Source organism: Xenopus laevis, chromosome 9_10S (assembly GCF_017654675.1).
Source record: "Xenopus laevis strain J_2021 chromosome 9_10S, Xenopus_laevis_v10.1, whole genome shotgun sequence".
Classification (NCBI taxonomy): Eukaryota; Metazoa; Chordata; class Amphibia; order Anura; family Pipidae; genus Xenopus; species Xenopus laevis.
The window spans coordinates 102088989-102103548 of NC_054388.1; the positions used below are offsets into that span (position 1 = coordinate 102088989).

The 14560-nt window shown below is 39.9% G+C and overlaps 1 protein-coding gene across 2 annotated transcripts in view; it reads left to right on the forward strand.

The window, feature by feature from the left end:
* The window catches only part of LOC108703204 (protein kinase C beta type), a 156024-nt gene that overhangs the window by 86628 nt on the left and 54836 nt on the right, over positions 1 to 14560 (forward strand). For both annotated transcript variants that reach the window (XM_018239283.2, XM_018239282.2), the window contains exon 3: positions 5581 to 5663. In XM_018239283.2, coding sequence (XP_018094772.1) covers positions 5581 to 5663 — 83 coding nt within the window. The remainder of the gene's footprint in view (positions 1 to 5580; positions 5664 to 14560) is intronic.

Sequence of the window (14560 nt, forward strand, 5' to 3'; positions counted from 1 at the left end):
CTTCTGTCCTATTCATGTTTGAATGCAGAATTTCTGCCACTCCATACTACAGTTCATTTCTTCTTTTGTGCCTACATAAGTCCTTGAGCCTCTTCTAGTCACACCACTGAGGAGTGGTTTAAGATAGGGCAGAAAGGACCTTTGCCCCGGGCTCCCATCAGCAATGGAAGGTCCAATCTCCGATCCTCTGACTGTTGTTGAGATGCAATTACCATATTCCGTTGACACCCAGGAAATAAAAATATTATTTTTTTAGCCACACCCCTGTGGAGTGGTTTAAAGATAAGGCAAAAAAATATATTTTCTCCAGTCCACCAAGCTGAGATGCAATTACCAAATCCCATTGACACCCATGAAATAAAAATATTATTTTTATTAGCCACACCCCTGAGGAGTGGTTTAAAGATAAGGAAAACATTTTTTTCTCCAGTCCACCAAGAGCAAGATGGTGTCCGGTCTTTAACCATCTGAGTGTTGTTAAGATGCAATCACCATATCCTATTGATGCCCAGCAAATAAAAATATAAATTTTTTTAGCACACCCCTGAGAAATGGTTTAAAGATAAGGGAAAAAATATATTTTCTCCAGTCCACCAAGAGCAAGATGGTGACCAGTCTTCAACCCTCTGGCTGCTGTTGAGATGCAATTACCATATCCCATTGATCCCAGGAAATAAAACTATTCTTTTTTTAGCCACACCCCTGAGGAGTGGTTTAACGATAAGGAAAAAAAAATTCTCCAGTCCACCAAGAGCAAGATGCAGGGCCAGATTCCTGCCTTCGCCACCCTGAGGCCTCTTCGCGTCACAGGGTCCTAGTGCCCGGGAACATCGCGCCACCGGGTTCTAGTGTTCGTCAATTTCGCGCGCAACCACCTGCAGAAGCATGCATGCTTGCACAAAATGCTGGCGATTAGCACCTCTTAGAATGCGGCTGGGCGGCATGCCGCCCCTACCGACCACCCTAGGCCTGGGCCTTTGTGGCCCTGCCACAAATCCGGGCCTGGCAAGATGGTGTCCAGTCTTCAACCCTCTGGCTGTTGTAATTACCAAATCCCATTGGCACCCAGGAAATAAACATATTATTTTTTAGCCACACCCCTGAGGAGTGGTTTAAAGATAAGGCAAAAAATTTAATTTTCTCCAGTACACCAAGAGCAAGATGGTGTCCAGTCTTCAACCCTCTCGCTGCTGTTGAGATGCAATTCTCATCATCTCATTGACACCCAGTACACAATTTCTTTTCTACCCTCTTTTAGCTACACCCCCTGAGGGTGGCTTAATGATAAGACAAAAAAGGACATTTATTCCATTCCACCATCAGCAAGGGGGTATACAGTTTTCAGCCCCATGGCTGCTCTTCAGCTGCAATTTCCATTACACCTCTGAAGAGTGGTTTTAGGATACAAGTAAATATTCTTTATTTTCATACCAGTTTCCTTTAAAGCTAACTAAAGACTCAACAAATAATCTAGAAATCGTGCATTTTTTAATAAAAATTAAATTACTAGCCCAGAAGTTCAACATCACTGGAGCTCCCCATGTTGCATCTTTGTTCAGGCCATCTTTTGTGTGTCAGTGGCACTGCACATGCTCAGTGTGCTTTGAGCTGCTGTTGGGAAGCTTAGGATCAGCAGAATATGAGGTTATTTTGGGCACAGAGGCTGATGCTACAGGACTGGATATTAATTGATTCTGCTATGTAATGTGAATTGATTACTTAGTCTTGAATTGTGCACAGGGATGTAACTACATAAGAAGCAGACCCTGTGGCTGCAGGGAGCCCAGGAGGTATATTGGCCCCATGAGGCCCTGATTCATATACAATTTAAATAAGTGTTGGTAAAAAAAAGATCAACCTCTATAAATTTGGGGGTCTGAAAAATAATTTTCTGTGGGGCCCAGTAATATATATTTACGCCACTGATTGTGCATATTATATTGTAGATATACTGTATGTTGTGAGTCGGTCCCTAAGCTCAGGTAACTGACAGCAGCCCAGTTCTTCTTTTAAACAAGTATGATATGTCCTCTGTCTCTATGCACAGAAATAGTCTCTCTTCCTATAAGCCGATGTTTCCAGTTCCAAGCCTTTATTACCCTGCATGATTCTTTTCTAATGTCGGAAATCTAGATCCGTTAGTGTAAAGCTCCAGCACTAATGTCCCACTCAGTCTTAATAAAGTAGCAGAAACTCACTTATCCTTTCTCTCCATGTTTATTTATTTAAATGTGGTTTCCACTTGAATATTGGACTCAGGAAAAAGCGACTACAGACACAAAATGCTGCTATTTCAGACCATATCTGTTATATGGCTTACAGTTGATTAAAAACAACTGCTAGATGATCATCAAGAGCCGCACAAAGGGGTTAGCGAGTTTAGTTCCCCTTTACGGCTGCTAAAAAAACTCAACTTAAAGGATACGTAAACCTTTAAAATAAATGAATGTAACATTGATGAGGATGCCATTCTAAGCACTTTTGTAATTTACATTCATTATTTATTTTGTTTTTATTCCAAGATATTAAGGGATACATGTACTGTTAATATGAATTTATTTTGTTACAACAGCGTTTTTGACCAGTTTGACCACCAAGTAGTCAAGGAAGTTGTCAGGAGAAAGAGGCTGCTCTGATGTTCTTTTGGTTAGGAAAGATGTGAGAAAGGTTTCTAATTGTTTTCCCCTAAGCATAAAGAACTTCAGAGCAGCCTCTTTCTTTCTCCTGACAACTTCCTTCACTACTTGGTGGTCAGACTGGTCGGAAACTCACCCAGACTGTTGTAACAAAATGTATTCATGTTAAAGGAACAGTAACACCAAAAACTGAAAGTGTTTTAAAGTAAAGAAAATATCATGTACTGTTGCCCTGCACTGGTAAAACATTGAAAAAAGTCTATATGGCACAGGATAAATAATTAGAGATGGGCAAATTTGCGCTGTTTCGCCGAAAAATTCTTTGTTTTTTTACGCCGGCGCCCGTTTTTTAAGCCGGCGTCCGTTTTTTCGAAAAAACATTTTTTGACACCAGCGTTTTTTTCCGCGAATTTTCGCGGGCGTTTCGCGAATTTATTCGCTGGCGGCGAATTCGCGCCTGGCGAATAAATTCGCCCATCACTATAAATAATAGATAACAGATAAGATTATGTTCTACAGAGCTTATCTGCTGTGTAACTTGAGCCTTTTCTCCTTTGAATGGCTGCCCCCATTGTTACACAGCAGCTTATTTATATAAACTATAGTAGTGTTTCTGAAGCAAACACAGCAATTTTACTAGTGCAGGGCAACACTGCATTATATTTGTAATACTTTAAAACAATTAAATTTTTTGATGTTACTGTTCCTTTAATTTAACTTTAAGTATGTTAAAGAATGGTCAATTCTAAGCAACTTTTCAATTGGTCTTCATTATTTATTTTCTATAGTTTTTTTAATTAATCGTCTTCCTCTCTTCGTCTGATTCTTTTTAGCTTCCAAATGAGGGTCACCCAATTTACAAACAAATGCTCTGTGAGGCTACAAATGTATTGTTATTGTTACTTTTTTTATTACTCGTCTTTCTGGTCAGGCCTCTCCTATTCATATTTCAGTCTCTCTAATTTAAATCAGTGCATGGTTGCTTGGGTAATTTGGACCCTAGCAACCAGATTTCTGGAATTTCAAAACGGAGAGCTGCTGAATAACTCGAAAACTACAAATAATAAAAAAAAAAGAAAACCAATTGCAAATTGTCTCAGAATATTACTTTCTACATCATACTAAAAGTTAACTCAGAGGTGAACAACCCCTTTAACAGTACATGTATCTTAAACCTTTCCTAAGCAGAAGAACATCAGAGCAGCCTCTTTCTTTCCCCTGACAACTTCCTTGACTACTTGGTGGTCAGACTGGTGGGAAACTGACCAGCAGGTGGAGCTGTTGTTACAAAATTCATTCATATTAACAGTTCATGTAATCCTTAATATCTTTGGATAGAAACAAAATAAATAATGAATGTTCATTGCAAAGTTTCTTAAAATAGCACTCTCATCAATTTTACATTCACTTATTTTAAAGGTTTACTTATCCTTTAAGGCTATTGAAAAAAATAAGCATTTTTAACGCTTATTTTTTATAAGAACCCCTCTTTGCTTGGATGGAGCAGTGAGCTTTAGATACTGTATGGTAGCTCTGGCTTTAGGGACACTTTGGTCCCCATACTGTAACTTTCTGGGTTCTGAGGATAAAACCTTTATTGAAAATTTTATATTCAGTTCTGATAGAGATTCTCCTTTACATACTCAAAATAGTTTTAATATTTGATGAAGATGTGCTCTTTTCTGTATAAGATGTAGTTAATTGTTTTGTTGGACTGATGGAGAGGCTGCTTCTTTTTACTGTTTGTTTTAATTTTGTTTTAATTTTGTTTTCTATGTTATCTATGTGCATCATTCGATGTTTCTTTTCTCTGGATTGATAGGTAATAATCCTGTAATGTTGTATTAACTCATGGGCTTATGTCAGCCAATCCTTTGTTATGTTTACTCATGCTGTTTATTTAAAAATGCTAATAAACACAATTGAAAAAAAGAGAAAGAACCCAGGTCTGTCATCAACCTTTACCGCCAGTTTCCCCTAAGGGCAGAGACACACGTGGAGATTCGGGGAGATTAGTTGCCCGGCGACAAATCGGCTCTTCTTCTGCGACTGATCTCCCCAAACTGCCTTCCTGAAACTTAATTGCCGGTGTAATGGCACTCGGAGTGCTTCGTTTTTCGATGTTGCTGTAAGTCTCCTTGTGAGGCAACGTCGGAAAACGAAGTGCGATTTCGATTCTAGCTGGCGGGGAGGCAGTTCGGGGAGATTAGTTGCCTGAAGAAGAGGAGATTTGTCGCCAGGGTGACTAAATCTCCCCGAATCTTCTCGTCTGTCTCTGCCCTAAGTAGTAGGGTGGCTTACACTTGCTATTGTTTACTGAGATTGGAGCAAACTTTGCACCTCTTTTGTTTTCACTTTTTACAGTTTATATTGTAGTCAAGGCCACAGTCCTGCCATTTCTGGCTTATAGAAAGCAGACCTTCTAAGAACGTAATAATGAATCTCCTGCGGTACAGGTGAATGCTGTCTGGCGAGGCTAGGAGGTGACGAGTGAATGTATATTTAATGGCTTCTTTAATTATTAACAGCGAAATTAAACCTCAAAGGTTTAGTAGGGAAGGGGTGCAACACAATACGACGGGGAACGGATTTCTAAGATGTGCCCTCTCCATTTATCATGCAAATACTCTGGATAATGCTAATGAATTCATGGCACAGAAGGGCAGCTACAACAATGGACAAGGTGGTTGATAAACACTGGAGAAAAAAAAGCTGAGGCCGGAGATTCAAAGGGTTTTAACCCCAAATAATATTTTGCATCGTGAAAGAAAATGTAATTCAAAGCAGTGTCTGTCCATTGCTGCACTGAAAAAATGTAGAAATAGTTTTGTAGTTTTCTTTACATATCTGTAAATCTGCTGACTGACTATTATTAGACCCTATTTACTTTTACTTTTTAAAACTGATTTTTTTTTTTGTTTCTCTTTTATTGTTTCCTCTGCAGTCTGTTGCTTCGTGGTGCACAAGCGGTGTCATGAGTTTGTCACGTTTTCCTGCCCGGGTGCAGATAAAGGGCCAGCATCTGATGTGAGTATCAGCCCCCCCCCAAATATAAGTGCATATGGCTTGAAAATGTTTGGTGGGGGAAAAAGGGAGGCTTGTTTAAATCTTAAAAAATATTAGTTACTTTGTGCTTGCATAGTGAAGTGTAATCAATTGGTTAAGTCTCATGAAGCAGTAGTTCTGTCATGCTTTATGGCTGAGATTCTAGCTATCAACATTTAGGGGCACATTTACTTAGCTCGAGTGAAGGATTAGAATGAAAAATACATTGAATTTAAAAGTTTTTTTTGGCTACTTCGACCATCGAATTGGCTACTTCGACCTTCGACTATGACTTCGAATTGAATGATTCGAACTAAAAATCGTTCGACTATTCGACCATTCCATAGTCAAAGTACTGTTTCTTTAAAAAAAACTTCGACCACCTACTTCACCACCTAAAACCTACCGAGCACCAATGTTAGCCTATGGGGACCTTCCCCATAGGCTTTCTAAGTAATTTCTGATCGAAGGAAAATCGTTCGATCGATGGATTAAAATCCTTCGAATCATTCGATTGGAAGGATTTAATCGTTCGATCGAACGAAATGCGGTAAATCCTTCGATATTCGAAGTCGAAGGATTTTACTTCGATGGTCGAATTAACCCTCGATATTCGACCCATAGTAAATTTGCCCCTTAGGGTCAGGGCAAACAGGCAGATTTGGGGAGAATAGTCAAATTTCCTCTTCTTCCGGGTGACTAATCTCCCTGCTTTCCCGCTGGCTAAAACTGTAGGCTGCCTCACAAGGAAACTTAAGAAAATTTCGGAAAACACGCAGAGTGCCATTCCTCCGGCGATTTACATTTTAGCTGACGGGAAGGCAGGAGAGATAGTTTCTGGGGGATTAGTCGCCCCGAAGAAGAAGAGATTTGTCGCCGGGCGACTAATCTCAGCGAATCTGCCTGTGTGCCCTGACCCTTAGACTATAGCAGTCAGGGATCCTAGATGAATCCAATAGTTTACATCACTATTTTGGCTAATGTTTCACATAACTTTCTCCTCCGTGGGAACATTTTTAGTAGTAGTAGTAGTAGTAGATTTTTTGCCTAAAGCCACCCTGCAGCTTATGTGAATAATTCCAAGCATCCTTAGCTGTGACAGTGGATGAAGAAAGATTCAGCTAGGGAGATGCTGTTCCCTCATTGTGGCTTATACTGTACTAGTTATGCTTTTAGGGCTGTATCTCTATATCTAGGCACCCAAGGGCAACAACTTCAAGGTTGCAACCCCTCAGCTGCCTATATAGGAAAAAATTATGAATGTGGCTAGAAATGCTGAATTATTTACAGGTATAGGACCTGTTATCCAGAATGCGCGGGACCTGGGGTTTTACAGATAATGCATCTTCTAGAGCAGGGGTGTCCAAAAGGTAGATCAGGATCTACCAGTAGACGTTTAGCTGGTGATCAGTAGATCTCAAGACACTGTCAAAAAACAGCTTGTCTAAATCACCCTTCTGTTTTATTCTTTTCATTAAGGTTACAGAAGAATTAGTTGTTTTTTCTAAATATAGTAATATCAATTCTCTTATCAATCAATCTATTAAAGTAATATTTCCCATGGAACAGATTGCTAACAGGGATATTATGGATGTAGATCCTAATGGGGCAACATCATTAACCATAGACCACCCATTAGTAGTATGGGCACTCCTGTTCTAGCGTCTACTAGAAAATCATGTAAACATTAAATAAACCCAATAGGCTGATTTTGCTTCCAATAAGGATTAATTATATCTTAGTTGGGATCAAGTGCAAGCTACTGTTTTATTATTACAGAGAAAAAGAAAATCATTTTTAAAAATTTACATTATTTGTATAAAATGGAGTCTATGGCAGCCTTTCCGTAATTCGGAGCTTTCTGGATAACGGGTTACTGGATAATGGATCCCATACTTGTATATTGAACTTCCAGAGCTTAAGCAGCCCTATAACAGTAATGACCCAGGCCTATGGTTGCCACCTTTTCTGGCAACCCTAGCTGTGTCTATATTCTGCCTGATGAGTAAGCCCAATGCTTTTATTAAAACTATGGGATATATAGTGAATAAAGTACCCCCTTTTGTAAAATATAAGGATATTATAAGTTACCGAGGAGTTTCATGACCAAATAAAAACGTCCAAGTGTTTTTATACAGGTCATGAAACTCCGAGGTAACTTCTAATATCCTCATATTTTGCAACTGGGGGTACTTTATTTATTATAATACACAAGTTTCGGTGAGTCGTGACAGAAATGACATCAGAACTCACCGTTTATAACTGATGACATCAGAACTCACCGTTTATAAGGATAAAATTTACAGGATGTTCATGGCTTTTGTGTATTATACAGTATTATACACAAACCAGTTATCTAAAAAGCTCTGAAATACAGCAATGCCAATTCCTCATTTTTGTCTGATTGGCTTCTTCTTTCTGTTATAATTTAAAACTGTGCTTGATGATAACTAAGCCACGTTGATAGTAAAAATCACTGTGAGCATTATAATATTTCCATGTTTTTCATTTATTGGCCAAATTATTGTTTGGATTTCACAAGGCTGAAAACCGAACAGACAGTTGAGACCCAAACAGGCCTTAGAAAAATCGATCAGGTGGCAACCCTACTCAGGCCTTCAAAGTTGCCCATAGGAGGTCGCCATCTTGGATCCTGTTAGGCTATCAGTGGCATTGCACATGCTCAGTATGCTCCGGGATGCTGTTGAGAAGCTAAGCTTAGGGGTTGTGGGAAATCATCAAAACATTAACAGAAAGTGAGATTGCAAAATGATTATACATTATTGGCATTTCAAATACCCCAGTTCTCTTCAGTGCTGCCTCAATGTGGAACACCTGTAGGCCAGTGAACCGGCTGCAGATTTGTTCTGGGAGATATATTTAATTTGCCATTAGTATCCTCTAAAGAGGTGGTACATTTAAAACTCTTATTATCTTATTAATGTGCATTTAAAGATAATTCATTTTCATCAGCTCCCAATTTTTTTATTGAGGATCCCGCTAGGATTGAGCTCTGTTGATGTAAGGTTTAGCATTCTTTTTTTTCCACTACCAGCTGTTTAATTTGCATGGAGAACTCCCTCTACTGGTATCACTGAGAAATGAACTATGGAAGATATCTTTGATTCTGAACTGAAGAGATACAGATGCTTTCTTCTGTATTATAAGTGTGCCCCCAGCCACCTCTTACTCTTTCTTAGTATTGAAAGAAAGTAGGGTGCCCATCGCTGTTCCTGCTTTGATGTAATCACTTGGAGAAATGAAGCTGTGGGTCATTTATCATAGCAAGATCTCTGGTAAATAGGATGACCCTTGGTTAACCAGCTAAAGAGGTAATGAGATATTAGATATCCGGTACCCGGCAAATTGAGTTACTGACACTGGAGCAAAAGTTTGAGTGAGGAGCACAGCTCTGGGGGAACAATTCTGTAGGAGACTGAAGGCAATGGTCAGGCTCTACAGAAACAAGTATTGTTACAAGGGAATAGAAAGGAAATGTGTAAACCAAGTTTAAAGGGGAACTATTTCGAAATGAAAATTTAATATAAGCTTTAGCATACTGAAACTTTCTAAATACAATCAATTAAAAATTCTGCATTGTTTCAGAAAAAATTAAGTTTATCTGCACTATTCTACTCTCAGCATCTGTTTCTCTTTATTCTGTCTTCATGCAGCAGTTGGGTGTCAGATATTCATTGACAGTTAAGCTCCCCATAGACGCGACGATTCTTCTTGCCGAACGACCGATTTTAGGGAAGTCCGACCAATCCTTCGAAATTACCGTGCGGTTAGTGGGATTCAAACGATCGTACAGCTTACGATTTTTCGGCCGACATCTGTCAGGAAATTGATCGGCCAGGTCAAAAAAATCTTTGTCGGTCCCAGTGCAATGTATCTATGTTTGCAGGGCCAAGCAGGCAGCTCCCCTTTGTTTTCTTGGCAAATTGGTCTTTTTAGTTGATGGTAAAATTCGTACGGTCGTACAATTGTTCCGAGAAAATCGTGGTCTCACAATGAGGATCTGATCTTTTAAAAATCTCAACATCTATGGCCAGCTTAAGATCCAATATATCTTATAGGGGGGCTTCCTTTCCTAGCAGAAGTATTAGAGCTCACTCAAATAACTGATTCCGGTACAAACAAAATCCTACAAAATAACTGCCTTTTGCACAAATCCTGCATGTAGAGAGACATGATGTCTGGTGATTTTAATAGAGTGAGCTCTAATACATCTTCTAGGCCAGTGATCCCCAACCTGTAGCTCGTGAGCAACATGTTGCTCCCCAAACCCTTGGATCTTGCTCTCAGTGGCCTCAAAGCAGGTGCTTATTTTTGAATTCCTGGCTTGGAGGCAAGATTTGGTTGTATAAAAACCAGATGTACTGCCCAACAGAGTCTCCTGTAGGCTGCCAGTCCACATAGGGGCTACCATTAGCCAATCACAACCCTTATTTGGCTCCATCCAGGAACATTTTTCATGCTTGTGTTGCTCCCCAACTCTTTTTACATCCGAATGTTGCTCATGGGTGAAAAAGTTTGGGGATCCCTGTTCTAGGCAAAAGGAGCCCCCTTACTGGATCTAATTGTCAATTATTATCTGACACCCAACTGCTGCATAAAGACAGAATGAAGAGAAACAGATGCTGAGTGAGGAATAGTGAAGATAAATTTGATTATTTCAGAAACGATACAGAATTTTTAATTGTTTATATTTAGGTAACTTCTTAGTTCAGTATGCTGAATCTTTTATTAAATTTTTATTTTCGCGATCGTTCCCCATGATCGCTTAAAATGGTACTGACAGCCTTTGTCAGAAAGGTGTCAATATTTTTAACAAATATTTTATTTTGCTGTATTCATGCCCTCTAACATAAAAGCTTTGCCCTGTTCAGCCCCCTTTCACTTACCTGCGTTGGTCTTCTCCCATCTTTGCTGAAATGTCAGGGGCATGGGGGAAGGGCAAATAATGGATAGGTTGGAGACCCATCTTATATTAGTGTTCCAGCCAATAGGATCATTGCCCCACCCTCATAACCAACTTCACAGCTGCCGCAGCAATGGAAGAATGTATATCCACATACATGTGGGCTGGTAGGAGTAATGGACTTGTTTGAGAATCTATAAATGGTTTTAGGTAGGTTTTTTTAAGTGATAACAACACATTCCTATTAAAAAGCTGGAATGTGTCAGTATCCCTTTAACATAGTTTTAAAAACAAATACCAAAATTACAATTGGGCTAGGGCTACACTACACGGATCTGAGAATCCGCTGCCTCGCTGCTCCTCTTCTGCTGCACTGCTTGCACCCCGAATCATTACCTCTGCTCAGGTTAAGGTAGATGCACTAATGACCCTAACCTTGGGGTTACAGGGTCAATTGAGACGGTTAGATATGTTGTTGCCATCCCTCTATTTGTTCTGTCTCTCACTAAGGGGGTTATTTATCAAAGTCTGAATTGATCTCAATATTTTCTGCTACAATCTCCGATCAAATCTGCTCGGGTTTTTTACGCTTATTTATTATTAAATTTTCCTGAAAATTTGCTTTGTGGGGAAGAATCATATTTTCAATTTTTTTTCCGATTTTTTATCAGATCTTCACGATTTTTTTCGGAATTTTCCCCCGAAAACTTCGGGATATTACACGAAAACCTGCTCACATCAAAAAATATATATGCAACCTCGACAGGTCTGAGATGCCAAATCTTCAGATTCAGACTTTTCCATCCTCAGGGTTTAATAAATTCAGCACCGATCAAGTTCTTAATCCCTATGCCCTTTTTAGCATCTCTACATGCCGGCTTTGCTTCAGAGTCGGCTTTTATTGAAGGACCATTAGCTCTAATAGATGCAGACTTTGTGTCAGAGTCAGAATTTTTTTTAAGGATAGTTAGCACGAGTATATATTTATTTCTTCTCCTAAAACCGCTCCATAACTAGCCTTCAAACTGTGCACCCTCTGCACTTCTTCAACCCCTCTGGGGATGGGTAACCTACTTACTTGGCAATGACTGAACTTAAAGGGATCCTGTCATCGGAAAACATGTTTTTTTCAAAACGCATCAGTTAATAGTGCTGCTCCAGCAGAATTCTGCACTGAAATCCATTTCTCAAAAGAGCAAACAGATTTTTTTATATTCAATTTTGAAATCTGACATGGGGCTAGACATTTTGTCAATTTCCCAGCTGCCCCTGGTCATGTGACTTGTGCCTGCACTTTAGGAGAGAAATGCTTTCTGGCAGGCTGCTGTTTTTCCTTCTCAATGTAACTGAATGTGTTTCAGTGGGACATGGGTTTTTACTATTGAGTGTTGTTCTTAGATCTACCAGGCAGCTGTTATTTTGTGTTAGGGAGCTGTTATCTGGTTACCTTCCCATTGTTCTTTTGTTTGGCTGCTGGGGGGGGGAGAGAGGGGGGTGATATTGCAGTACAGCAGTAAAGAGTGATTGAAGTTTATCAGAGCACAAGTCACATGACTTGGGGCAGCTGGGAAGTTGACAATATGTCTAGCCCCATGTCAGATTTCTTTTGAGAAATGGATTTCAGTGCAGAATTCTGCTGGAGCAGCACTATTCATTTTGAAAAATTTTTTTTTTCCCATGACAGTATACCTTTAATCAAAGATCAGTTATATATCAGTAATTTATAAACCCTCATACATTCTCTGTGGCCTGCCTTAGCCAGGTATCAGTAGAACTGTTGATCCGGCACATAGAGACGCTGCACTCAGCGAAAGGGGAAAGAATAACAACCCTTGCCATTTAGGCTTAATGCTGTCTCCGCTTCTGTGCCATCAAGCCTCTTAGAAGAGTTTAAGCTCTAAGGAGCTTTGAAGGCTGCAGCACACACGGAAATATATAAACGAGTCAGTAGAATTCTGCTCTATTTCATTAAAATTAACCCCAACCTACTTGTATGTCAGGATACAGCAGCACATGTGTGAATTTAGCAATATCTCATTGGCTTATTAAATGTAACCTACATGCCATTATAATGGCAGACACCCCAGTAACAGCTCCCATCACCCTCAACCAGAAAGATGTTTCATGGTGGGACTGTTTGCAGCCCTTCTGCTTTAAACGTCTATTTCCAGAGAGGATGGTTAGGTTCAAAGGGATTGGCTCACAGATTCACTGGCTGTTTGTCATTTGTCCCCAAATTAAAGAAAATAATTCACTGTGTGAGGCATGTGAAGATGAGAGCAGCTGGGGATCATCCCTTATTGACTTTATCCCAAAATTCTGCCTGCTCCTCCAGATACAAAGTGTTCTCTTCACTAGAGCGTGACTGTAGCCATTTTGTTGCGGTTCATAATCCTTTACGCTTGGGCAATGATCATTTAACTTATTCTGCTCTAACACTGTTGAATTTTATATACCCCGACTGTAAATTTGTGTATCTTTCATACAGGAAAAATATGATTTTTAGTGTAAAGCGATCAGTGTAGCAATGGTTAAATGTCATTTGTTCCCCCCTTCTCCCGATTACCGGATTTACCATTTGCAGCTGTTAGCCGCTGATCTAAAAATGTTTGCCCGGAGGCTTTTAAGCAGATCTCTGGTCCATGTCTCCCTTTCAAGTCTGTTGCCTGCAAAGCTTTTCATAAATGTGACCTATTTGTGGTTCATAAATATATAAAATATAAATATAATCATCAGGCGTCCTTATCTCCAGCGCAGGGAGAAGGAATCAGTCTGCAGAGCCCAAAACTACCAACTGAGTTTGTTTTAGGAGAATAAAAATCTTAATAAAGGACAGTCCCGATTTTCACAGCTCAACCCACAGTCCCGGATTGTGGCTGACATGTCCCGACTTTCTCTTTGATCTCCTGCACTGAACAAGCAGCAAAAGATGCAATGTTTCTAACTTAACTGACTTTTGGCAGAGAGCCCAGAATACGTGGCAGGTGCACTTGGATACTTTTGGAACAATTTAAAATAAGCGAAGAAGCAACTGTAACAATTTGAGATTAGCAGGTCTCTTGGGGAAACTGTGACTTGCAACTTAAAGGGCAATTCACCTTCATTAGCAAAACTGTAATAATACATAAAAACCATAGAAATGTGTGCCAAATTTTGTAAAAACATGGTAATTAGGGGGTGTGACCACCAAATGCTGTGCTCCCCATAACAAATCATTTTGTCCCTCTTTCTATTTCCAAAATGTTGGGAGGTATGCATGAACTGGGGTTCCTTTCAATATTGTCCTGTCTTTTCCCAGCGACCCCTTGCACCACCCTGGGAACATGGAGCAGTATCATAGTTTTTCTGACTTTACTGTACTTTTCATGTGCCGGAACCCACTCCTTGATGTTGAATCCTATCGGCAGGATAAAGAAGATAGAATGGGCAGCTGATGCTGTCATAAATAAATAGAAGTTTGTGATTCAGGAGAATTTAATAGGGAGGGAGGCAAAATCATTCTGCCCATAAAGTGAGCCTGCAGAGCTCACAGTCACTATGTGCAATGTCCATAAGGGTTTCCTTTATCCCTTATACTGGTTATTTACTAGAGCAACTGCCCACAACAGTCGCTTGCCTGATTACAACATGTTCTGAGCTTGCACTCGGTACCCAGGTGCCATTATAGAGAATGAATGAGAGGCGAGTGGCAACTGCCCAGCTGGGAAATAAATTACCTCTACTTGGAATGTCCCTGTCCACTTACATTCTGAGCATATTTCAAAATCTTCTGTTTTCTGCCTGCACCAAGGAATTTGCCTGAGCTCAAAGTCATGTACTTCCTATTTGCCCCTCCCCCCGATTATCACTTGACATTAAGGGGCTGATTCACTAAGGTTAATTAACCCTCGATATTCGACTGGGAATTGAAATCCTTCGACTTCGAATATCGAAGTCGAAGGATTTAGCGCAGATA